Below are 24,933 nucleotides of genomic sequence, written 5' to 3'. Positions count from 1 at the left end.
TTCTAAAACCGGTGCTGCTCCGTTTGAACATCCCAACCAGCAGTCAAATGCCGTGCCTCAGCCATCTCCTCCGCCGTAGGCATATTGACAACCATCAAATAGAGAACCTTCTGCATACAATGTCAGCACCAATCGTTGCTGTCTATAGTATAGTTAAGTAACATACCGATTTAAAAAGCTTGTTCTTGAGTCCCCTCTCAGTTCTAACCCCGCTTTGCTGAGGGTACGGCGATTCCTGGTATCGTCTGTACCTGTCACTCTCGTAATCAGAGCTGGAACCATAAGGAGCGTGAGCGGTGCTTGTAGATTGTTGGCCTCGGTCTGCAATTGTCTGTACAGCCAGGCCGATGAGTCCGAGAGGTCCACCACCAAGTCCTCTCTCTCTTCGCATATCGCGCCTCGAGCCGTAGCCATAGCCATAGCCACGGGATTGGGCTCGATTCTGCAAACCACCTCCGAGTTGGTACGTTGGATCAGCGTATTTGGATTGGAACGTCGGTTTTCCGGCTTGGTTGAGGTGGCTGGTTGGATTCTCGGCGAACTGCTAGCGCGTTAACTACGTGATTCTTGACGAGCTGGAGTCTGGAGATACGTACGAATTTCGCCTGTGCTCTTCGATCCATATAATCGTCGACGAAAAGTTTGCCGCGCTGTATTTTTTTCTTGAGACCTTTTTCTTCGTCATTTGAGACTGTGGCGAGAAGGTCTAGGCCTGGAAAGATGAGCTGGGCTGTTTGTATAGACTCCATTCCATTTGTAACCCCGTTGGAAGATTGGAACTTGTGCGATATCCTGCCTTGGCTATCAATTGTGTTTTGAATGGTAGTGTTGACATTGGCGTTTGTTCGAGAGTCGAACGATGTGCTGTCCCATGTCATGACAAGGCAGAACAGCCCACGGGGACGAAAGAATTCGTCGTTGAGTTTATCAAGAGCTTTATTTTGTCTGTAATTATCTCAGCATACTTCATTATCCGTATTAGATTTAGAAGGGTAGTCTCACCGATATCGACCCTGCGTTTCAATAGTAATAGTAGTGGCAACCATGATGGCCGTTGAAACAGCCATGGAAATCGCAGAGGGTAACGGTGAAGCCGCCAGCGACGCCAGATTGAGAGCATTGATCCACGGATTGGCAAGACTCGCCTCATTGAGTGTTTCGATAAAATCAAACCAGGTCTCCTGGTCGATGCCGACGTTTTGCAGGTCCGGTGCATAGGCGCGGATGAACCCACGCTTCTTATCCTTTGGCCGGCGCTGTGGGACTGCAACGGGGTATTCAAGGCTGGACCCAGGACCTGTCATTGACGATGATGGGCTGCAGGAAGGGTGTCGTTGCAGGAATGCAGCAATGACTTTATCTGGGTTGGCGACTCCGTCTTTGCTTTTCCGAGGCTTTTTCGCCTCTATCACGATGTCCTGTGCCTCGTCTAGCTCCCATGAGCGCTCGATTTCTTCATAGGCAGGCGGGTCCTCTGTATCGATGTCGGTGTCCCTTTCTGCTTCGTGAGATTTCGAGGATGATGACAGAGACCGAGTAGAGGATGCACTTTCTGGTTGCTCTTCGTGCAGCTCATTCTCCAGCTTAGCTGCCTTCTTTGCTTTTTTATAGCCTCGCACTTCGGAAGCAAAGCCAATCCCGGTGACGACGCCTTGGGCGAGTTTGCCGATTGGGCCTTGTGAACGGGTCATTTTAGAAAGTAATAGAACGAGAATGCAGCATTAAGCAACCTTAAGTCTGGGGGTGCAGCCTCTTATACCACAAAGTGCAGGATGGGGCTGTGAATGCTAAGCCTGCCCTAAAAGAATTAAGCTCAATGGGGAAACCAACTAGACTGAGGGAATTGTGTGATTGGACCACCGTCACAATCAGGTGGGCCTCAATTGTTCAGCTACGATGTGGTTGCTCAATCCGGCTAGCGTGTCTACCTGTAAAGAATAAACCATTATGTTCTAGGCAGCCAGATATCTATCTCCTCCCAACAACCACATGGACATCATAACAATAATAACAACCAAGATCACAATCAGCCAGCGCAGCCTGTCGCAAAGCCATGACCTCCTCCAAACTCACCAGTCCCTTACCAAGTTTCAACGCCGCAAGCAAAAAGTGCGTAATCCCGTTAACCACCGTGGCATTGACATCCCCACGCACTTCTGTATTAACCAGAGGATAGACCTGTTCTTCGCAGTCTGCGAGTCCGCTTTTCTGGAAGATCCCCTTCAGCGCGCCTACACTAGACCTAGTATTAGAAGGGCTTCGGGGTAAAAAGTGTGTACGTGTACTTACTTTGGCGTCTTTCCAACAGCGATCATGCCCGTACGGAATATCTCCATATAACGCCGGGCATGCGTAGGATTCACCCCGTCCGGTGCCTTCACTACGCAGTCATGGGCGGCGCAGTCAACCCACTGGAGATACCCACCAGGTCCTAAACGTTATCAACAAGGCAGTATATCTCGAGATATGCGTTATACTCACGAAGCAGAGTCATCAGATTCCGCACAGCAGGGCCCCATTCATCCGAAGACAGCGCGAGCACCATAACGCGTACATTGACAACGTCGTATTTCCCAAGGAACTCTTCAGGGAAGGGCTCTAGGAAGTTCTGGTGGTGGAAGTGGATGTTTCCTGGTAGATGGTCTCTACTGAACATTGAGTCTGACAGGTCGAAGCCGTCGAGGTGGCTGCTAGGGAGGGCTTTTGCGACTTCGCGTAGCCAGATGCTTTAGATGTATCAGTTATATGATCTGAATGTTGGGTAAGACAAGATAAGAGGTGCAGTGGACATACCCTGTTCCAGTCCCGACGTCTGCAATACGCATGTGGTCGTGCTGTGCAATGGCGGGGTGCATGAGATAGCCGATGTTGGCTTGCCAGGCCTTGAATTGTCTTTCTAGTCTAGGTCTGTTAGATTTCATTTAGTCTTCAGGGGGGTAGTTTACCTCTCGCTCTCGACATTGCTGCGAATAAGCACGTATTCGCCAGGCGAGGATTTAGTGGGCTCGGGCATAGTCGATTATTAAGCAGAATCTTTCGTAGTATATATCTAATTGAAAATCAAGGAAAGGCACAGCCAGACTACGTACCTTATATTTATAGTGGATTGCCCCCCCCCCCACCGCCCATGAATGTTCAGCTGGTCGCCTCAGCTGTCATTTGGAGCTTAGCATGATAAGAAGCTTTCCAGCCTCACAAGAGCCAATCGCTATGCATACGAACTCCGTCGAAGGATCTCAGGCGTGCCCGGATTTCGGGGGATCAAAGCACACCGGATGCCGGAGGCCAATCAAGGGCTTGCGAATCGATTGCCAAATTGGGTAAAATATTGATCGACAAGTTTTGAATATATTATTCAGCCACTGCTTCCACACTACTCTCTATCTTCTAAAAATTGCCCCCTTCTGGAATGTCTTTGACTGGATACCCCCAGCTTGGTGTTTATTTGTGCAGTTGCTTCTTGTCCTCTGAGTCAGCAGTGCTTGACTGGACCTGCATTTCCTTACCTATGACATATTAAGATACATCTGTCCTTGGTGTCATTTGTAGGTACACGGTAAACTAAACCGACATCTGGCATGATCCGAACTTGAAGACCGAGGGAGACGCGGAAGAAAAAGTAAATATGAGTGGTAACATTAAAACATGATTGCTGTACCGCTGCGAGTTGGGAGAGCTTGAGATGGGTCATCGACCGTGCAGTAAATAGCTCGGCGCCTGGCGGAAGACGGAGAAAGTGACATAACTGAGCTAGTTAGGGTTTATTTCTTTGTTATTTGCATGATCGACGCTGTTGGTTATTTGGAGTGGCTGATTGGGTGCCTGGACAGACAAAGAACTGCTCCATGTAGCCCTAACTCAGGGGATGTTTTATTCCTCGACTCCCCAACAATGGCACTGGTTGTTTCTGGAGTACAAAACTTGCTTGTCTATTCAAATACTATGGAGTTCCCAATCATCAGCATCAAACACCTCGATTCCGACTTTGACGGTATCTCCAGCAAGATATTCAAAGCCAGTCAGGACTGGGGCTTCTTCATTGTCACCGACCATGGCATCACCGGCGCCAGCAGAATGTTCGACTTGGTAAGACGGACAGTTCCATGGTCTACAGTCACTGATATACCCAACAGTCACGCCAGTTCTTCGACTTACCAATGGACGTGAAATGCGAGAAACCCCTAAACGAACTCGGTGTCGGGTACGACGGACACAAAGCCACCACGTACGAAAATATAATCCAATTATACCATTCCAAAACTGATAAAGCCTAGATTCGCGGCATCCGAGGGAATGGCCTTTGGTCTCCCAGCCGGCCAACTATCCCAAGCCCCCAATATCCACAGCTGGTGGGACGCTGCAAAAATTCAAGAGATCGAATCGTTCAAAGCGCAATGCAACGATCTGACGCTACGGATTCTCCCCTGTTTGGCCGTGCACATGGGCCTGCCAGAGTCCTTCTTCGCGGCATCCCATAACCAGGCCCTCCCCGGCAACGCGCTGAAATTCATGAAATACCCCAAGATGCCATCGAAGCCTGGTCCCGACGGTCTTGCCGCTAGGTTAGCCCCGCACACCGACTGGGGAACACTCACGCTTCTATTCACCGAAGCGCCTGGATTGGAAGTGCGCGATCCTGCTAATAGCTGGCACGATGTCCCGGTTATCCCAGGCGGGATTGTAGTTAACATCGGCGACGCACTGTCCTTTTGGACGGGCAGGAAGCTGAAATCGACTATGCATCGGATCGCGTGGGAGAAGGTTCCTTTTGATCAGGACCGTTATAGTATCCCTTACTTTGCGCAGCCGAGTTTTGGTGGGTGGTTTTATACTGATATGGTTTGATTGTTATAACTAATATTGTTTCAGAGACGGACCTTCAACCGTTGACCGGAAAAGAAGGGACTGAATTCAAGCCGTTTATGTACCAGGAGTACTATACTTCTCGTATTGGCTTGACCTGGGGGAGTGTTCTTGACAACGGCGAGGCGCATCTTGATGTGGATAACAGGCTGAAGCAATATCTGGCAGATTTAGACGCTGCCAATCGTTCCTAAGCAGAGGGGAAATGGAGTCTAGTAAGCTTATATGTTTTGTCGATAAATCAAATAAATTAGTCTATTCTAAGTATATTTTAATCCAAGTCTATACTCTTTATTCTAGCATGACAGTAGGTCATGCCTTATAATATATAATAAATGTAATCCAGAAATGACCATGTGAGATCAACATGACGATCAATGCGCTTTCATCTGACACTCATATCGAGCCACTCGGTTGGTGATTCGCTTCCTCGGAAAGAAGACACCAGCCGAGCAACCGTGCTTTACGAGAATTAGTTACTCTTAACTAACACGCCTTCCGACTGTCGGAATGGAAATTCAAATACTGTGGCAAGACGCACTCCACTTAATGATCAATGTCAAGCATGGATATCCAAATCGGAACAGATGATCAAGGTCGAGAGCGAGATCGACCGCAGCTCTTCCGAAGTTACCTGGTATGCTGACCCAGCGTTATCCATTTCCAGCTAATTGTATAGAGGATTCTCTCGTATGGAGCCAGCAACGGCGGCATCTTCGCGATACTCGCGGGGACCATCTCTGCGATGGGCTCTGGTGTGGTGAGTTTCGTTCTACAATACCTAAGCAAAGACACTGAGGAACATCCAGGCACTACCACTCATGAACGTCATTTTCGGCCGGCTTGTTGGAGACTTCACGCAATACTTCATCCCAGGGAGCGGGTTCACTAAAGAGCAATTCCTCGCTGCTATAGCGCGCAACACGCAGGTCCCAATATTGTCCGTGGTCAAGACTATAACTAACAGCCGACAGGGTGTTCATTCTCTATCTCTTCATGATAAAGTTTGTCTTTACGTATATCTTCACGGTTTGTACTCTGATGCGACCAAAGTTCATAACTCAAGCTTATGTATGTTATAGCTCTGCTTCCGCTTCGTCGGTCTGCACGCCTCCGGTACGCTGCGACTCAAGTACATCAAAGCCCTCTTCGCACAGCCCGTGAGCAAACTCGACGATATCTCATCAGGGACAGTAATAAACGCCGTTGTGAGCTCGTCAAACACAATCCAGCAAAGTATCTCGGACAGACTCCCTATACTGGTCCAGACTATTACAATCCTGGTCACCGCGTACGCGATTGCATTCTACCATTCATGGCCATTGACGCTCGTTGTCAGCTCGGCGATTGTCTTCATTGCGGTCTGTGTTTCGATCACGACGCCGGTTCTGGTTCGCTTGTTGCATCGTATGAACGAGGCGGATGATAAGCATCTGTCTATTGCGACGGAAGTATTTGGCTCGATTCGGACGGTGCTGTCGCTGAATGCAGAAGAGGCCTTGACGGAGCGGTATGTCTACTGGGTGAATGAGTCAAGGAACCGGGGCCTGAAGATCTCGACTGTTGGTGCTGTACATCTCGGGTTGATATTCTTCGGAGTATACTGCAGCTTCTCGCTGGCGTTTTGGTATGGTCTGAGACAGCTCTATTATGGTGAAATCGACGACGTGAATACCATCATTATGTATACCCTACCACCCCTCCGTCTCTCCGTACTTAATTGCTGATATCAAAAGCGTGTTCATGTCAGTCCTCATCGCCGTCATGGTAATGGGCCAGATCGCCGCGCCGTTAATGATCATTTCCAAAGCAATCGGGTCCACGGGCCCGTTCTTCGACATCATCGATGCACCAGAGTCATCAAGCTCGGGACTGAAAGATCCCCAGGTCTCCAGCGAGGAGGACATTGTCTTTGAAGACGTGACATTCGCCTATCCGAGCCGGCCGTCTGTTCCAGTACTTCGCAACTTCAACGCGCGATTCCACAAGGGCAAGACTACGGCGTTGATAGGTCCTTCGGGGTCAGGGAAGAGCACAGCAATGGCGCTTATTGAAGGCTGGTATGACCTCGCCAAGCATGACGCAGGGGGGATATTTGTTGGCGGGCAGAATATCAGCCATATCGATTCCAAATGGTGGCGGGCCCAGGTTGGTCTGGTGCAGCAGGAACCGCATCTATTCAATGACACGGTGTATAATAATATCTGCTTTGGACTGGTTGGGTCGCACTGGGAGAATAAGGCGAATCTGGTGAAGTGGAATTTGGTCGTTGCGGCGTGTAAAGAGGCTTATGCGCATGATTTTATCCAACGGTTACCGCAGGTAAACTACCTCACCTTTTTTTACTTCACTCAGCCAACTGGTATACCTACTGATTGTAATAGGGATATGACACGGTCGTCGGCGAGAGCGGAATGACATTGAGCGGCGGGCAGCGACAACGCCTTGCAATAGCGAGAAGTATTGTAAGCAAGCCGTCGGTGTTGATTCTGGACGAGGCAACCAGTTCCATCGATATCCATAGCGAGAGGATTGTACAGGCGGCGCTGGATCGTGTAGCCAGGAACTGCACAACAATCATCATTGCCCATCGGTTATCGACCATCCGTAATGCAGACCACATTATTGCAATGGAGGATGGCACGAATCGCCAGGAGGGAACACACAGTGAGCTCATGGAGCGTGGGGGTTTATATAGACAGTTGGTGGATGCACAGCAGATTCATACGAATGCCCCTGTTGTAGATGACAGTTCTACCCTGGGTGAAGATGAAGATGAGGATGAGGACGAACAGGAGCAGTTACAGAGTGACAACGAAGCTGCCCACGAAGGCTACATTACAGAGGAACCCCAGTTTAGTCTGCTGCGAGGTATTGGCGATATGATAGGGCCCCAGAAACGACATATTGTCTTGCTAGTAATCGCAATTGTTGCAGCATTGGGCGCAGCAGGTAATATACCGTTCCGCTTGCTACATATATGCTAATCGTCACAGTTGGCTTCTCACTTCAAAGCTGGCTCTTCGCACAGCTCATCGACACATTCCGGTTCTTCGCAGACTTACTGGACGCAGCTCATTTCTGGGCAGTGGTGTTCTTCATCTTAGCACTCAGTATGGGCGCCTGTTACTCCATACTTGGATACTCCTCGAACTCCATATCTATGGTACGAAATCACTCCCATCGTAGAGCTGAAGCTAATTAAACCAGCACGTCGGATCCAAGGCACGAATTGGCTATTTCTCCGGAATCCTGCGCAACCCCGTGCCCTACTTCGACAAGGAAGAGAACTGCTCCGGAATGCTCGTCTCACGCCATTCGGCAGATACAAAGCAGGTCCAAGACTTCACTGGCATCCCGAGTACATTTCCCATTGTTGCCGCTCTCAGCGCCACGGGCAGCTTGGTCATCGCATGCATATATGGCTGGAAACTGGCTCTGGTCGGCGTTGTCTCTGTACTCCCTGTCCTGGGCACGGCTGCCTTTCTCCGGGTGCGTCACCAGTTGCAACTCGAAGCCCTCAATGCAGAGGTTTACGCAGATAGTTCGAGATTCATCAGCGAAGCGGTTCGTGCATTCCGTACCATTGTTGCCTTGACCATGGAGGACTCGATTGTCAATCGCCATACGAAGCTTCTACAGGAGCAGCAGAAGAAAGCAACTGTGAAGTCGTGGTATTCCAGCCTTGTTTTCGCCTTCTCCGACAGCATGGAGCTTCTGGCTATGGCTCTGTCGTTCTGGTACGTCTCCGTCATCTGCTAAACACCCATGCTAAACGTCTCAGGTATGGAGGACAACTCCTAGCATCTCGCGAGTACGATGTTGTCAGCTTTTTTGTGGTCTACATCGCCATAATCCAGGCCGCAGGGTCAGCAGGTGTATTCTTCAGTTTCGGCCCAAGCATTGCGCAGACAAGAGAATCAGCAGGGCGAATCCTAATGGAGGGATCTCTCATAAACCAAAAGCAGTATTCAAGCGATGTATTGCCTCCCACCAGCCAGATTAGTCTCGAATTTTCCCAGGTTTCGTTCCAATATGCCACCAGAGGGTCACCAACCTTAGAAGACTTGACCTTCAAAATAAACGGCGGCCAATTCGTCGCCTTCGTCGGTCCGTCCGGGTGTGGGAAGTCCACCCTCATCTCTCTATTAGAACGCTTCTACGAGCCAACAAGGGGCGAGATCCTCTTCAGCGGCCGCAATCTGAACGAACTGGACGTGTCTTCCTACCGTCGCACACTGGCACTAGTAAGCCAAGAACCCAAGCTCTTCGGGGGCAGTATCCGAGATAATCTCCTGCTTGGGTTGAATCTCCCCGATTCCGATGCTCAAGAGATGACACGGGCATGCCAACAGGCGGAGATCCATGACTTCATCATGTCCCTTCCCGACGGCTATTCAACAGAGCTAGGAATCAACGCACAGGTCTCGCTGAGTGGTGGGCAGAAGCAGCGCCTGTGTATTGCGCGCGCCCTGCTGCGGAACCCGGCTGTCCTGCTTCTCGACGAGGCTACGTCGAGTCTGGATTCCGAGTCGGAGCGGCTTATTCAGGACTCGCTTGAGCGGCTGGCTGGGGAGCGGAATATGATTATTGTTGCTGTTGCGCATAGATTGGCGACGATTCAGAAGGCGGATTGTATTTATGTGTTTGGGGATGGAGAGAAGGAGGGCTCGCGAATTGCTGAGAGGGGGACGCATCAGGAACTGCTGAAGCGGGGAGGACTCTATTTCCAGATGGTATGTTGCCTCTCTTGAATCGTATTCAGCAAGCTGACGAACGTAGTGTCAAGCGCAGGCTCTTGATAGGTAATGACCCAAACAGGGCAGCTAACCCCTAGAAGGCAACGACCAATGTCGGAAGTAAATAGAAAATGTCAGGATCCGGGCTATTAGAAGTTCCAAAATTTATTTAAGATTGCTGATTGAACTTATGTCACGTATTATATGGCTGGCGGAGTCATAGGACTGGTTCCAGCACCCTTCTGTAATTGCACTGCATGGATGATCATCAGTAGGAAACTGTTTATTCTCAAATCGAGCCGCTATCTCGTCATCATTCTCCAGACTGTCCAGGTCAGGGAATACCTCATGCCCCATCATGATAAAGTAGATTGCAGAGCCCAGTGCAAATAGATCAGTTTTATTATCTGTATAATCTCCATGTGGCCTAGGAGCAAATGATTTCGCAGACTCCCGGGAAAGACCATCTAGTACTGCTTCGCCATTTACCCCTTTTAGCACACCTTGGAAATCTGCAAGAAGAAGATCCAGGTTATCATCAAGCAGGAAGTTCCGAAGGTTAATATCGCAGTGGATACTGTCCCTCTGGTGAACATACTCCACAGCTTCAGCGGCTTGTCTGCTCCATTGTAGCTTTTGGGAGAGAGATATATCAGGCTTAGACGTAATATACTCGTCTAAGCTTCCATTTGTAGCATATTGTAACAGCAGGCCATGTTCTGTCAGACCTCTGCACGTAATAATCCGTGGATGACACCCTAGGACTTCAAAGAGCCGCGCCTCAATCTGAAGGGGTTTAAGATCACCAGGAATACAAGGATATTTCAGGACAGTTTTATCATTAATAAAACCGATAAAATTCCCACTGCCACGGGTAATAATCCTGGTAACTCCTGGGGGAAGATAGCGATGAGTCTGAATAATGTCAACACACGGGGAACACGGTGTTTCATTTGGCATTGTTCCCTGTGCTAGTAAGTATGTATAACCCTGGAGGTATAAAATATGCTTACTGTCCACCATTGAAGAAAAGAAGATGGAAACATTGACTATTCAATGGTAATTGAAAGCATGTCAATGGAAATGGGCGGTTCGGAATGGGAAAACTGCTGCTCCGAGCCGGCTCAGCTGCACGTGATCTTGATCCACTGATTGGATAGATACAGTGGCAGTATATGTACAGAGTGAAGGCCATGGCATGTTCTAGATGGCGGATGAGGTAGTCGGGCCTTGACGAGCCTGTTATAATAGACGTTATAGACAAGTTCCGAAGGCAGAATACTCTATCTTATCTGGAGGATATTAAAGAATGTTATACTTATCTTGGGATTGAAGCCTAACCTTTTATGATAGATATACCACGAATAATACTAGTGTATATGTCTACCTTCTCATTGCATGAATTTAGATGGAGTAACTCAGGTGCCCTCAACACCATTGGCATGACAGGAAGTTACCCGAATAACGAACGATTTTGCGCTGCCGTTATCTAGATCCATACCAGGAAAGGTCAACAGTTAGGAGAAGTAATAATTCACTATAGCCACCGTCAATTGACTCGTGAACATGAACTATTTAGGATACAAAATGCGAAAGTGGGATTTCTGAAACGGCAGCTGTACCCACCTCCACACACGCTCCCAACTGCTGATGGCTGAAGGAACAAACTGGGATGAAGGCGCGTATCTTTCCATTTAGGGTTATTGCACCCTGCCACTGCACACTTGTCGTGCCAGGATAAACCAAGGAAACTCCCCTCAAAGTATTCCTAGTATTTCCTCAAGCAGAGACTGGGCCTAGCATTTGAGACTGGTTTATGTCAACTGTAAGTGTAACAAATCAGCTTTTTTATGGCCGCGTCCGCATACGCATGCTATCATAGCGAAGCGTCTGAAGTGTGGAGCATGGCCTCGGCCTGTGAAAGTCCATCCTTTGCTGATCTCGGAGGTTCAAGGAGAGGGCTGAGGTCGATCTTCCCCAACCGTACCATACTCAGCACTTGGAGTCGAGTGCACAACAGCCTGTTAGCTTCAACAGGGAGGGCTGTGATCTGTTCGTTGAGCCAATTGAAACACTGGCCAAGTCCCCTCGCTTAAACGACGCCGGAGTATGGGCACCTGAGAGCCAGGAAACCCACTCTTGTAGGGGTGAAAGCAGTCCTTCTGGGGACAATACGAAGTGCGGGTACCTGAAGGCATATCGCTACCTTGTGTAGAAGTGACGATCATTCAAGGTTATAGCCAAGCATGGGGAGCCCCACGCAGACTGTGTATAATGGGGCTATACGAGCCACTAACTTTGCCCTCGATGCTGCTTTGCTATTCTAGGACGACTATGCCGATCTTGGACGGTGAGAGCTTCAGCTTGATCATGATTCTTGGCGAGAAGGTGGATATGTTTCTCTCCACGATACACCGACATGGCCTCCGTTTGGCCTCCCTGTGTACAGAGATCGTCTGAATCACATCGTATTTTGATTATCACGGTTGATCAAGGTCCTCGCGAAGCCGACAATACGAGAAACCATCAAGACTTCTGTTCTATCTTTGTCTTCATCCTTGAGCTCAATGGACTCAGAAGGAATATAAATACCCCCTCGATGTCCGTCTCTCTGGTCCTCATCAACACTCCAATCCAATCCACCAAGACAAGAATCATTCAAATCTTCACACCACTTTTCTTCAATCAAAATGCAGTTCTCCACCATCTTCTTCAGCGCCGTTGCCCTCTTCGGCTCCATGGCCCTTGCCGCCCCCAATGAGGACATTGCTGCCCGCAGCTCTTGCCAGGTCGGTGACATCTGGGGTGCTGGTGATGCCGCTTGCAGCGCATCTGTATGTTTTCCAAAGAAAAAAGATTCCCCGTCAACCTGCTAATATGTATACAGTGCCTTAAGGACGGAACCTACCACGGTGGCCACTGCAACGAGGACAGGTTGGATTCCTTGATATCGCTTCTCTTTGTTGACTATACTGACTAGACTTTTAGCGTCTGCGTTTGCACCTACTAGATTACTGCGATCAGTCAATCTCGAATGGGTCTCCAAGGGGTCTAGATTGAGGGGATAGATGATGGGGGTAGAGCTTGGATTGATTAATACTAGGATCTGTCGGGCTTTAGGAAGTTTCATTTGTTGAAAAATTAATGGACACTCGTTTGACTGAACTTTGACATTGTTCCTCCCATATAGACCTACTGTAAGGACCAGCTCTGGCCATGAGCTGATATCCAAAGCGTAGACTGGTGGGAATATATATAGAAATAAGGGGTATCATAACATCTCACTTACTGTACACTTTGCAGTATAAGGAGAGAAAGAGGCGGAGCTCCTTACGCTTGGCCTTGGATACATCGAGCTGTCATGAACGGTTCGGAATGGGAGAATTGGACTTGCCATAGGGCATATTGTTAGATCTCTAAACTTGTCATCGGCTCATGACTAGTGCCCATAACAATACCAACCTTCATCTTCTGGAAAAAGTGGAAGACCATTCGCAGTTAGGTTTATTTGCCCGATGCTATTCACCCGATTTCATAAGAAAAGCCGACTTACTTTGCAGTATGCTGAGAGGAACGCGGGGATCCAAGAAATGAATTTCCGCCAGTCCAATAAGAGATTTCTATAAAGAAGAACGCTCATCGGTGGAAACAGATCGGAGGTCCGTTGTTAATCGTCCGGAATCAAAGTATTTAAAGAGCTGCTATTGTTGTTCACAGCACAGCGTCATAAAGTGCCAGTCAAAGATGAATCCACTATGCCGCGCGTGGGCGATGCTCTCGCTCCTTGGACTCTCCTCGGCGTCAAGGAATATCTCGGTGCAGATACCTGATCATCCTGTACAGGACCGCCAGGTCATCCACGCCAACTATCAGTCCTTGTCGATTGAGTTCTTCTCCTTCATGGAGTACTCGGGGAATGCAACGTTTGTCAACCCTCTCGCACCTGTCTCATTTTGAACTCAAGTAACAGAAACAGCTACTCGAACCCCATGAATACAAACCTTATCAGCCAAATTCGAGATCTCGGAAACGCTCCCATCAAGGTCCGCATTGGTGGCTCTTCTCAGAGCTCAGTCTGGTGGATACCGGACCAGGAACAGCGCTTGATCGGGTATTATGAGGACGGTATTGACAAGACGTACAATGTGACCCTTGGACCGGCCTTCTTCAGTGCCTTTGACGCGTGGCCTGAGGATACCGAGTTTGTTCTCGGCCTGCCATATCCGAAAGACGAGGAAGGCTTGCTAGAAGCCAGTATCGAAATTGCGGCGGGGGCGTACGAGAAGCTAGGACCGCGACTCGTTGGTCTTGAGCTGGGAAATGAGAGACAGGAGAGTGTTTCTCTTCCGGAGTTTACGGAGTACTTTGTGGACTACGCTGATACGATCAATGAGGCGGTGTTTGGGGACAAGAACAAGAAGATCTATACCGCAGGGACATTTCTTGCGCCAACTCTGATTGAGTGCGAAGATCCAGACGACGAGACGACTTGCTGGAGCGTCGAGTCTCTGCTTGAGAATGGAATTAACAAGAACGGAGTCATTAAATATGCCGACACCCACCAGGTATGCCCTTCCTCCTCCTCTCCAACCTTGATAATAACATGAGCAGTACATGCTCTTATTCGACACACCCATTGTCAACCGCCAATACCTCATGAACCACAACAACACGGCCTTCTTCGTCGACAGCCACCACGAGCTCGCCGCCCACTCAACCGCCCAGGGAATCCCATACATCCTGGGCGAAACAAACTCTCTCTTCGGCCACGGCCAGGCAGGCATCTCAGATACCTTCGCCGCCGCTCTCTGGACAATCGACTACACGCTGTACAGCGCGCAAACAAACATCACCAGCCTCGGCTTCCACCAGTCCTTCGGATGGCGGTACAGCGCGTGGCGACCGATCTCTGCCTTCGGCGAGCCGGCGGGCGTGCTTCCCTCGTACTATGGCTTCTGGCTTGTGCAGGAGGCGCTCGGTGCGGATGGTGGCTGGGGGAAACAGGTCGAGGTTGTCCTTGCCGAGGACCAGGTTACTGCTTATGCTATATATGATTCTGAGACGGGGGCGCTGCGCTCGCTTGTTGCGTTGAATCTCTGGAGTTGGGATGAGGAGGAGGGTGAGGATTCGAGGCTGGAGATTTCTATTCACCTGCAATATAAAGGCCAAGGTGGGTGTAGGGCGAGTGTTCTGAAGTTGACTGCGGCCGGGGCAGATGTCAAGGACCCGGAAGCCGTGAGGCTTGCTGGGCAGTATGTGGATGAGTTGGAGGGCTCTGTCCGTGGAAGTCGAAAAACAGGAGTTCTTGGGCCAAATGGGAGACTGAGCCTGAAAGCTAGTGAAGCTGCACTGGTGACATTTGACTGCTGATGCCTTCTTTACGGCTTTGGATAGCTTTCGATAAGTCCAACTATATTTGGCTATGGGCGCTTTAGGGCATGTAGTGGATAGTACGGTCCTCGGTAGAGAGAACATCGTATTTATATCGTATTTATTCCATGGAACACGCTACCTTCCCCACCAAGTGTATCATTGCAACAATAAAAATAATATGGGTGTATAATGCAATCATCTTGCTAGCGTGAAGAAATTTAATAACGTGTGATGGTGGAAGGCACTCCAGAATCATCAGCATCACTTCGGCGGGTAACCGGCGGGTAACCGCAGCAATGTAGGGCTATTGTAGTCGACGAGCCTAGACTAGTTCTGGAGAGGTAATTTCGTGAGATTAATAGTGTAGATGGATCCAAGCAGCCTAAAAGTATGCATTTAGTTATCGTCTAAGGTTTTAAAAGGAGTGGAGGATAAAGAGGGATTAGCTCCAACAGTTGGTTAATGTTAACTGGATATTGTGATTAGCATGTGCTGTTTATTAAGCCTGCAGTTCCTATATTTGTCTATAGTCGGCGTCGGTGGGTGCCCGGGACACCGGCGTCCCACACCGTCTACTTCCCTTCCTTTCCATAGTAATTGGTCCCATTACTAATCCCCTTGATTATCAAGCCATCATTGACATATCTACAAGCTCCCTCTTCGAGCGGGATAAATAACACACTTGGATAAGTGCCAGAAAGCTCAAACCACGGGCAAACACATTGCAACCCCGTTTTCGACCAACAACGCCAGGATGACCCTCAAATACCTAATCACAGGCGCAACCGGTGGTCTTGGAAAGGAAGTACTCAACTATTTCATCGCAAATATTCCGCGTTCTGAATTCGCTGCTGCATCATCCAACGCTGCGAACAGATCAGCCTTTGAGGACCGTGGTATCACGTTTCGGCATGTCAACTATGATGATCCTCAATCTCTTGAAACGGGCCTACGCGCTGTCGAGAACCTCCTTTTTGTTAGTTCAAGTGGCATGCGTCGCGGCGAGCAGCATGCCAGGGTTGTAGAGGCCGCGAAGAAGACTGGGGTTAAGCATGTGCGTCCGATATATGGTCCCCTAGCTAGATGTCATGGGCGTTGCTGACAAGTCGACCATCTGTCTAGATCTGGTATACATCTCTGGCCTTTGGAGGGTTTCAGGATACATCCAAGGCTCTAGTGATGCAAGATCATCTGCTGACTGAGAAGTTGCTGAGAGAGTATGTCGTGCATGTTATCCCTCTCTACCTATTCGTGGTTCGAGCTGAGCTAAATATTCCAACCCAGATCCGGCCTAACATACACCTCCATCCGAGAAGGCGTCTACGCCGAATGCTTCACCGTCTTCCTCGACTGGTACCCCGAACGGACTGGCACCCTTACGCTCCCCGCCGACGGAAGTGTAGCCTATACCTCCCGCGCAGAGCTCGGAGAGGCAACAGCGCGCATCATGATTCAGGGAGGATACGAGAATCAAACAGTACTATTTACTGCCCAGGAGACCATCACTGCTCGGGAGCTGGTTAATATCATTAATAAGACTACTGGTCGACAGATCAAGCTTAATCTGGTCTCGCGGGAGGAGTATCTTGACTCATGGCGGAATGACCCTCGCGAGAAACCCAGGGAACATTTTGAGATGATTGCATCGGTATGGGATGAGATTGTTAGCGGAGCGCTGCACACGACACATCCCTTGTTAGGAGAGATTTTGGGGAGGGAGCCTAAAAGTCCGAAGGATTTCGTGAGCACCTTGCTGGAGGAGGACAGGGAGTATGTTTTTGCATACTAGAACATCTGCTTTGGATATCGTAATCGAGAGTATTTATGAGTGGTCTGCCTCAGGCAGGAAGACGATAATAATAAGATATCTATATTGTATCCGCATGGATATGATATGGATACTGTTTGCTGTCTGATATCCGCGGATATGCCGCAGTCTAGCTCCAGATACCTTATACTATTTTAATATAATAACTAGAGTGCCGCAAGCAGCCTGTCATCACGTAGTTTGGTAAGCTCCCCTCCCAACACAAGCCCTGTCTGTTACTGAATCTCTAATACCGCCATCCTAGTCCATAATTTAGTCTATTACTACAGAGAATACTAAGGATCTGAGTCCTTAGATATCTCTAGTAGATGACTGGGTGACATTAGGTAGAAAAAGGTATTATGGCTCTTGTATAAGTACTGTCAGCCGCAATGCTTCGCTATAAAGAACAATGCTCTCGCACTTGGATATCATGATGGACAGGTTTATATTATCAACTTCCGTGATCCACGCGGCTGAATAAAATTCTCTATTATGTGTATGCTACCAATATATGCTGACGTTGGCAATTTTCGTATCTCTGCTGTTGTCATGGGAGGTTTGCGCCTTATTTACACGATCAACCTCCAACAGGAGAAACTCAGTCTGGGTGTACAGAGCATTGATAGCTATAAAAATAAAAGCCAAAAAACATACAACAGCTGGGATTCGCATGTGGTCACCCACCATACTACTAACCAGCCGGCGTGTGGCTTAAGTACGGCTGAGCGGACGGGAAGCCCTGTTTTCCACACCCTGTGGTCGTATGTACTGACTATTTCTGAATAGGGGATTATATGGGAATAAACATTGAAAAGTTAAGGATTCCTCAGTCTATTTTCTCTGTCCACAGGTTACTCCTAATATGCAGCTCTATAAAATGTTGGGGCCAACATTACTTTATACTCACAAGAATAATGCGATATCGCTAATAAAACGTTGTAATCAAAATCCACCCTCCCTTCCCGACAAAGGCAGCCTTGTTCAGCCAGGAAAGACGCTCAGAGGCAGTCATGTACCTAGATCTGGAGGCCTCCGTCGCCAAAACAGTGGAGATATATGTTGAGGTTTATATCTATGTTAGTAAAAGCCTGGCTGACTCCCACCAATTAGAATGCGTAGTTGTTTAGAGTGAGGATATGTCAAAACTCTCCGGGTACTGCCTTGATTTTTTAGTGGCAAGCATCATTATCTGCTTGTAACCAGGGTACGAAAGGGTATTCCATTCGCAGCAAGCCCCCCGGGCAGCGATGTAAACCTGTTCCTGGTCAGCTGGGCTTGGCGAGGCTGAGGCTGTCTTCAACTGGCGACGAACTGCTCACCTCCGCCTCCGCCATGCCTATCTTCCGTTCATCAAACGCGTCGTCTTTACCATCATTTTATCGCTGAGAGCGGATCTTTTGGAACCGTTGAACCCTATTCTACAAAGCCGACGATGGCAGTATGCGCCCGCACACCCGCGAGGAGTTCCAGGTTGCCATCGTGTGCGCCCTCCCTCGCGAAGCTGACGCCGTGAAAGCCCTCTTCGACGCAATATACGACAACGGCGAGTTCTACGGAAAGCAAGATGGCGACGTCAACATTTATCTGAACGGTCGAATCGGCCAGCATGACGTCGTTTTAACCTATATGCCTGGCATGGGCAGAGGAAGCGCCGCGGGTGTTGCCTCTGGGCTTCGAATTAGCTACCCTGGCATACGGTTGGCTTTGGTTGTCGGGATCTGTGGCGCTGTTCCTTTTACCAGGGACGGCACCGAAATTGTTCTTGGGGACGTCATCGTCAGCGACAGCGTGGTGGAGTACGATTTTGGCAGGCAATACCCCGATGGCTTCAGACGGAAAACGGACGCGAGGGATACACTGGGGAGGCCGAACCGGGAGATAAGAACTGTTCTGGCCACACTCAAGACCAGCGAGACGCGTCGAAAGTTTCACGAGCGCACCCATTTTTATCTCCAGAATCTCCAGGCGGGCCATCCGTCGTGGAGGTATCCGGGTAGCGACAAGGACACACTCTTGGAATTCGCTTCGGGGCTTAACGATCAAGTAAAGGGATCCAAAAAGCTTTTTACTAATGTTGAGCCCGATGGCATTTTACCGGATCATCGGAACCAGATGAGTCGTGGCACAATGAAGGCTGTTCATCGTCGACGCCTCGATCAAGACACAATTCTACCACACATCCACATCGGAGCGGTGGCATGTGCTGATACAGTGATGAAGTCAGCTGAGCATCGCGACAAGATAGCCGAGGACGAGGGTGCCATTGGTTTCGAGATGGAAGGCGCTGGAATATGGGACTGTGTTCCATGTCTGATCATAAAGGGCGTTTGTGACTATGCTGATAGCCACAAGAATAAACTCTGGCAGGACTACGCAGCAGCGACGGGAGCAGCGAGTGCCAAAGCGTTTCTTGAACATTGGAAACCGGTCGTTGGATCGGGTAAGTTGATCGCACCATATTCCTCTCGCCGTCGCTAACACCACTGTCAGGCATTTCGTCTGCGAATAAGCAATTACTCGGAGATCTTTTGCTAACAGACCCTCGAGATGACAGACTCCGTCTCGAGCAGTCCAAGGGCGGGTTACTCTGGGAGTCGTTCTGTTGGATTATTGACCATCCCTCGTTCCAAGAATGGCGAGACGATCCTGAGAGACGGCTTCTCTGGATAAGAGGCGATGCTGGAAAGGGCAAAACTATGTTGATGATGGGAATTGTTGACCATTTGGCGATAGGCGTACCTTTGCCGGCAACGGAAATGTCGCCACCCATCTTGTCCTACTTCTTCTGCCAAGGGACCGATTCCCGGCTCAATAATGCCGCTTCAGTTGTGCGAGGCTTGATGTACCTTCTTGTTGTCCAGCGACCTGCGTTACTTCGCCATCTCCGGCCAAAGTATGACCACGTTGGAGCACGGCTATTTGAAGGTTTAGAGCAATTCCACAGTTTGGTGGGGCCATTCATGGCAATGCTACAGGATCCAGCTCTTCCAGAAACACGCTTGCTTATCGACGCTGTAGATGAATGTGAAGAAGGACGGCCCTATCTATTGGACTTGATCGTCCGGACCGCCGGCAACTCTTCGAAGATCAAGTGGCTATTGACCAGTCGCAATCGAGATGACATCGAACAACATTTAGGGATCTACGATGACCAGCAATCGCTTCGACTTGAGTTGAACCCCGGCTGTCTTTCAGGCGCTATTGACGCCTTCATCGATGATCGAATCTCCCGCGTTGCCAGCCTGAGGAATCATCCCGAGATCCAAGATACAATAAAAGAGGTGATGCAACGAAACTCAGACGGCACGTTCTTGTGGGCAGCTCTGGTTATCGAGGAATTAAAGAAAAACGCTCTGGCAGTGGATGCGATTGATATAGTAAAAGAAATGCCCTCAACTATTGTGGCCGTGTTCGATCAAATGATGGGCAAAGTCAACCAGTTACCAACTCGGAACCGCCAGCGTTGTCTCCAAGTTCTGTCCACGGCGGTCTTTGTATATCGCCCATTGCATCTGTTGGAAATGCGCACCATAGCTGGACTACCGGTGGAAATAAATAAGCTGCCAGACCTCAACAGGGTCGTGGACATGTGCGGTTCCTTCTTCACCGTTCGCGAGAATCATGTTTATTTCATACACCAGTCAGCCAGAGATTACCTCGCTACCTATCAAGCCAAAACCGTCCTCAAATCAAGCCAAGAAGATATCCATTATATAATATTCCAAAGATCTTTGTCTGCCATGTCGGATACCCTGCGGAGGAACATCTGTCAACTCAGAAATCCCGGTCCACTGACGCAGAGCCAAAGGGACGGTGATGGACCAATAACCCCGATAAAGTACTCTTTGGTATATTGGTTTGATCACCTGCGTGCTTCGAACAGATCAGGTGAAGCCGACTTGCAAATGATCTTTTCGTTTTTCAAGAATCACTGTTTGCACTGGTTCGAGTGCCTCGGGTTGCTGTACAGCATGTCTAAAGGGATACAAGTCGTCAAGCAGCTTTTGGACGCGACCAATGAGGTTATTTCATTGAGAAAACCTATGATGCACGAAGTAAGTCAATATTTGCAACCCCCTTCCTGGTTTTGGGACCCTCCGGACTAATATTCAGGGTCTGCTTGTCAGCCGGACTTGGCCTACTATGAATTGCGGCCTATTTTAAGAGATTGTCACCATCTTGCCCTAGGGTATGGCTCCACAATCAATCGCGCGCCTCTACAAGTGTATAGCGCAGCTCTCTTATTCTGTCCTCAGAAAAGTGTCATCAGAGAACTGTTTTGGGGAGATAGACCGTCACATATCCGCGCTATCGCTGGCATTCAAGAGTATTCGAACCTCGGCCTGCAGATAACGGAGGGCCACAAAGGCTCCTCAGTCAACGATGCACAATATTCACCCGATCAACAGACCTTTGCAACCGCTTCATCCGATAAAACTATCAAGCTTTGGAGTGCGACGACTGGATTCTTACTGCAGACTTTAAACGCGCATACTGGCTGTGTGAATGCCATCGCGTTCCTCGATAGTAATCACGCCTTGTTATCAGGTTCGGAAGATGGCAGAATTATGCTATGGGACACACGTACCGGAACGTATGAGCAGGTTTATAACAGCGATGAGGGAATGGTATCGACTCTCAAGTTCTCCGGTGCCTCTCGGACTGTGGCAGTGGGCCTGAGCAGCGGCACTGTATTACTTTGGAACGTCGATAACAAGTCATGGCGACGCATCTTTCAAGGCCAGATTAACCTATCCGAAGCACACTCTGTATGCTCCAAGGTTCAACTCTCGGTCGGTGCCGCTTTCGACCGGATCTTAAAAGCCAATGATGGTCTGGACCAATTCCACAACGGTAAAATAAACCGCGCCGAGCTGAACGATATTTTGGTTGACACCCAACACGAAAGTGCACGTCGCGTGTTCGAAGATCTGATGACTTCGATGAAACACAGGCAAAAAAACCGAGCCAACGCCTTAGCATTCTCCCTCGATGGTGCGGTATTAGCATGCGCTTGGTTAAACGGCGCTGTTCGGCTCTGGCATGAATCTTCTGGGAAATGGCAAGACATTCACCACAGTCTTGATGTAACCAGAGCGCTTGATCTCTCACCCGATGCTTCGACTCTCGCATTGGTCACAAACGATGGATTTCTTGGCGTGTGGAAGCAATCATCTGGCAAGGCCATGGAAGCTATTAAGATTGATGTCCTAGGAAACTGCCCGTCTGCTTGTATCTGCTTCGCACCTGATGGTCAGTCCCTTCTCCTCGCATTCGGACGCAAGGTTTTCCTCTGGACTGCAGCGAGTGGACGTGCCAAAGCTATTATCAAGATGGGCAACTCAGTGTGTTGGTTTACAGCCATGGTATATTCTACAGAAACACACATGTTGGCGTTGGGGGGCGAAAATGGCAACGTTTTCCTATGCGATAATAGTTCGACTCCAATATACCAACCAGTGCGTTCATCCATTCCTCCTGCTGGCGGTGCTACTGCATCAAGACAATTACCACCCTTCCGGTTTCACATTTCGACTAGGAAACGACTTGGTAAGCAAATCTTTCACTATATGGTCTGTGGCTATGGCATTTCCTTTGCACTTCACGGGATCGACATCTTCGCCCGGCATGTGCAGCAACCTCTCTGGGTCGTTTTCCCAGTCTACCTAATGTGCTTTGCCCTGTTGGCTCTCAGCATCGGGGGTTTAATCATACCTCACCTGCCTAGGAAGATGGACCCAAGGCGCTGGTATATCATCTGCCGTGAGTTTGGCATTGTCCAAGCCGTGACTCTGCTATGTCGACAACAAGACTTCCCCCCGAAAACGGACGATCATCACCTTCCTCTGATCAGGGACCCGACGACAAGGTCCCTATCCTTGCAGGGACACTACTTGCCTGTTACTATCATGCAGATATCCCCAGACGGGCATACACTGGCGACAGGATCACCGGACAGCGTACATCTGTGGCGCACAGCTAACAATGCTTGGCTCAAATGCGTTGCAGATCACGGGGTGGCTATTTATGACATTCGATTTTCACCGGACGGTCGCTACATTGTAACCGTATCTCATGCTCTTGAGGTAAAGCTGTGGGATATAGTAACAGGCGTCTGTCAAAAGGCGTTTGAAGGCAAGAACCGTGACGTTCTATTCTCGCGAGACAGTAAAACCCTGGTGCTTATCCCAGAAGGCAGTATCATGCAGCTTTTCGACGCCGTGTCCTTGAAGCGCAAGCGTCTACTCAAAGGACACAAGGCCGACATCTTCAATGCTGACATCTCCGCCAACTCCCGAACGCTTGCATCGGCATCGTCTGACGACACGGTTCGCATTTGGGATGCCATAACCGGCACCGCCAAGTACGCACTCAAATGCCAAAGTGAAATTTGCGCAGTAGCCTGCTCGCCTGACGGTCGAACATTGTCGGTATCATTTTCCGATAGCACACTGCGTCTCTGGGACACAGACGGTAAAGCCTGGATGCAGACATTTACCCACGGCGCGAAGCATGTCCTATGCGCGAGTTGGTCTACAGATAGCCGCTCCATTGTGCTGAATTGCTATGAAACCATCATCATACTCGACGCCCGCACGGGTGTTTGCAGACAATCATTGCCAGTCGGCGCAACCCACGTGCGGGACGCAGTGCTTTCATCAACCGGTGATTTTATCGTGACGGCGAAGGGGCACATTCGGCTGGGCAGGGATTCTGGTGCTGACTCTATCCTGAAGGACTTTCGCGCTTTCTCCATTGAAGAGGACTGGGTCACTTTCAACGGACGGCAGATTATATGGCTCCCCCCTGAGTATAAGGTGCACAGTTTCGCGTTTTATAATTCGAGACTCGCACTCGGTCATCCGTCTGGTCGAATAACCACCATCGAGCTTGATATAGAGCAATTGCTATGCGACTTAGGGTTTGAAATTTAGCGTTAGCCAACGCCCGCATTAACAGTACGTCGTGGGTTATCCAGATCGACCGGTTCATGTACAACCGGGCCATGGGGCTCTTTATTACCGGCAGCTCCAACCTACTCATCCCAGCTACCCCCAAAAGCAGCCACACACTCAGGGCTCGTCGCACTTTTATCCCCGTTGGTGGTGGTGGTGGCTTAAGAACGGCTGAGCGGACGGGAAGCCTGTTTCCACACCTTGTGGTCGTATGTATTGACTGAAACTAAATAGGGGGTTATATGGGGATAAACAATGGAAGGTTGCAGAATATAGACGCCCTCAGCCTTATTCTCCGTGTCCACCAGTCACTACAGAAATACGAAAAAATAGAACCGAACCTTTCTCATTTCTTAATGCAGTCTATAACTTATCAATCCACCCACGTCCTCTTGGTCCGCAGGTATTCATAATCCGGCATGGCAGCCTCCACGCAGCGCGCAATGAGGGCTCCGCCAGCCTCTTTGACACACTGTCAGCTCTGAGTATCTGGCAGTCGATTTCCAATGAACTCGAAGTAATTCGCTGAGATGGGTCATTCTCGAACTCTTCTCTCAAGTTGGTTTTATAAAGAGCATGAGGGGCAGTGCATCGTCTCAACTACTGTTGAGAAGCGAACAGCCATGATACTTTTCTACTAGAACGTAGAAGCATCTGTTACAAGGCCAGAATCACTGCCATAGGTCTATTGAGAATCACCCCTCATGTCTTTCATTTTATTCCCCCAAAGAACCGCCTGTACGCTGTAGGCCTACTGGCTAATGTAAACTGCCTTCTACCAGCCTCCTTGCCCTCCTTACCATGAATCCTCATCCTTACATGTAGCCGCATTGGACTAATGAGGCGCACTTTAATCTCATCTTGCAGCTTACGTGGCATATCACAGCCCTCTGAGGGTAAATGCAAAGTTTCCTGAATAAACTTGAACTCTGAATAAGCAGTGCACGCTTTATCACTCACTGTCCAGCCATTTCCAGCCCGAGCCACCGGTTCTGCTAGTGGCGAGGTAAGGTCCAAACCTTGATACTGCCCACAGCTTCACCCGCGGTACCTAGGTGGTTCTCGTCGTAACAGCCCGGCGTTGCTCCCAGGCTGACCCATGGTGCCTTTGACGCGATGTCATGCGACGATCTCCAGTGGGCTCCGTAATAGCATGATTCGGGGGCCGGCGTCGTAACGAGGCTACATCTGA

At 49.4% G+C, this 24,933-nt stretch overlaps 8 protein-coding genes across 8 annotated transcripts; 6 read left to right on the top strand and 2 right to left on the bottom strand.

Annotated features, from left to right (window-relative positions):
- Positions 1 to 2: 2 nt before the first annotated feature.
- ASPVEDRAFT_86138 (uncharacterized protein) lies at positions 3 to 1,691 on the bottom strand (the record flags this gene model as incomplete). The annotated part of the gene is made up of 4 exons (XM_040817796.1): positions 3 to 110; positions 167 to 541; positions 597 to 945; positions 1,003 to 1,691. 4 exons carry the CDS (start codon positions 1,689 to 1,691, stop codon positions 3 to 5), a joined length of 1,521 nt encoding a protein of 506 aa, XP_040670517.1.
- Positions 1,692 to 1,983: 292 nt separating this feature from the next.
- On the bottom strand, positions 1,984 to 3,023 carry ASPVEDRAFT_44283 (class I SAM-dependent methyltransferase). The gene is made up of 3 exons (XM_040813020.1): positions 2,794 to 3,023; positions 2,177 to 2,726; positions 1,984 to 2,109 (listed from the first exon to the last, which is right to left on the bottom strand). The coding sequence occupies exons 1-2, from the start codon at positions 2,919 to 2,921 to the stop codon at positions 2,432 to 2,434; spliced, it is 423 nt and encodes a 140-aa protein (XP_040670516.1). The 5' UTR covers positions 2,922 to 3,023; the 3' UTR covers positions 1,984 to 2,109; positions 2,177 to 2,431.
- A 1,270-nt stretch (positions 3,024 to 4,293) lies between these two features.
- On the top strand, positions 4,294 to 4,845 carry ASPVEDRAFT_64081 (uncharacterized protein; the record flags this gene model as incomplete). The annotated part of the gene is made up of 1 exon (XM_040815710.1): positions 4,294 to 4,845. One exon carries the CDS (start codon positions 4,294 to 4,296, stop codon positions 4,843 to 4,845), a length of 552 nt encoding a protein of 183 aa, XP_040670515.1.
- Positions 4,846 to 5,419: 574 nt separating this feature from the next.
- Positions 5,420 to 9,672, top strand: ASPVEDRAFT_54866 (ABC transporter ATP-binding protein; the record flags this gene model as incomplete). The annotated part of the gene is made up of 11 exons (XM_040814984.1): positions 5,420 to 5,500; positions 5,543 to 5,623; positions 5,673 to 5,788; positions 5,838 to 5,892; positions 5,946 to 6,547; positions 6,600 to 7,185; positions 7,248 to 7,671; positions 7,860 to 8,029; positions 8,074 to 8,603; positions 8,648 to 9,599; positions 9,646 to 9,672. The coding sequence occupies 11 exons, from the start codon at positions 5,420 to 5,422 to the stop codon at positions 9,670 to 9,672; spliced, it is 3,624 nt and encodes a 1,207-aa protein (XP_040670514.1).
- Positions 9,673 to 12,292: 2,620 nt separating this feature from the next.
- ASPVEDRAFT_86134 (uncharacterized protein) lies at positions 12,293 to 12,612 on the top strand (the record flags this gene model as incomplete). Its single annotated transcript, XM_040817795.1, has 3 exons — positions 12,293 to 12,436; positions 12,490 to 12,536; positions 12,591 to 12,612. 3 exons carry the CDS (start codon positions 12,293 to 12,295, stop codon positions 12,610 to 12,612), a joined length of 213 nt encoding a protein of 70 aa, XP_040670513.1.
- Positions 12,613 to 13,335: 723 nt separating this feature from the next.
- Positions 13,336 to 15,112, top strand: ASPVEDRAFT_153084 (uncharacterized protein). Its single transcript, XM_040808337.1, has 3 exons — positions 13,336 to 13,525; positions 13,579 to 14,167; positions 14,214 to 15,112. The coding sequence occupies exons 1-3, from the start codon at positions 13,347 to 13,349 to the stop codon at positions 14,970 to 14,972; spliced, it is 1,527 nt and encodes a 508-aa protein (XP_040670512.1). The 5' UTR covers positions 13,336 to 13,346; the 3' UTR covers positions 14,973 to 15,112.
- A 463-nt stretch (positions 15,113 to 15,575) lies between these two features.
- ASPVEDRAFT_44279 (SDR family oxidoreductase) lies at positions 15,576 to 16,967 on the top strand. The gene is made up of 3 exons (XM_040813019.1): positions 15,576 to 16,029; positions 16,098 to 16,192; positions 16,260 to 16,967. The coding sequence occupies exons 1-3, from the start codon at positions 15,730 to 15,732 to the stop codon at positions 16,762 to 16,764; spliced, it is 900 nt and encodes a 299-aa protein (XP_040670511.1). The 5' UTR covers positions 15,576 to 15,729; the 3' UTR covers positions 16,765 to 16,967.
- Positions 16,968 to 17,948: 981 nt separating this feature from the next.
- On the top strand, positions 17,949 to 23,720 carry ASPVEDRAFT_153082 (uncharacterized protein; the record flags this gene model as incomplete). Its single annotated transcript, XM_040808336.1, has 3 exons — positions 17,949 to 19,225; positions 19,276 to 20,840; positions 20,913 to 23,720. The coding sequence occupies exons 1-3, from the start codon at positions 18,226 to 18,228 to the stop codon at positions 23,718 to 23,720; spliced, it is 5,373 nt and encodes a 1,790-aa protein (XP_040670510.1). The 5' UTR covers positions 17,949 to 18,225.
- Positions 23,721 to 24,933: the final 1,213 nt, after the last annotated feature.

This window comes from Aspergillus versicolor (assembly GCF_001890125.1).
Source record: "Aspergillus versicolor CBS 583.65 unplaced genomic scaffold ASPVEscaffold_8, whole genome shotgun sequence".
In the NCBI taxonomy this organism is placed as follows: domain Eukaryota; kingdom Fungi; phylum Ascomycota; class Eurotiomycetes; order Eurotiales; family Aspergillaceae; genus Aspergillus; species Aspergillus versicolor.
This window is presented reverse-complemented; position numbering and strand designations above follow the sequence as displayed.

Coding starts and splice junctions, on each gene's coding strand:
- ASPVEDRAFT_44279 (XM_040813019.1), top strand. CDS start 15,730: ATGACCCTCAAATACCTAATCACAGGCGCAACCGGTGGTCTTGGAAAG. Junction 16,030..16,097: donor AGAAGACTGGGGTTAAGCAT/GTGCGTCCGATA, acceptor CCATCTGTCTAG/ATCTGGTATACATCTCTGGC. Junction 16,193..16,259: donor ACTGAGAAGTTGCTGAGAGA/GTATGTCGTGCA, acceptor ATTCCAACCCAG/ATCCGGCCTAACATACACCT.
- ASPVEDRAFT_153084 (XM_040808337.1), top strand. CDS start 13,347: ATGAATCCACTATGCCGCGCGTGGGCGATGCTCTCGCTCCTTGGACTC. Junction 13,526..13,578: donor GAGTACTCGGGGAATGCAAC/GTTTGTCAACCC, acceptor TAACAGAAACAG/CTACTCGAACCCCATGAATA. Junction 14,168..14,213: donor AATATGCCGACACCCACCAG/GTATGCCCTTCC, acceptor TAACATGAGCAG/TACATGCTCTTATTCGACAC.
- ASPVEDRAFT_44283 (XM_040813020.1), bottom strand. CDS start 2,921: ATGAAATCTAACAGACCTAGACTAGAAAGACAATTCAAGGCCTGGCAA. Junction 2,727..2,793: donor GACGTCGGGACTGGAACAGG/GTATGTCCACTG, acceptor ATACATCTAAAG/CATCTGGCTACGCGAAGTCG.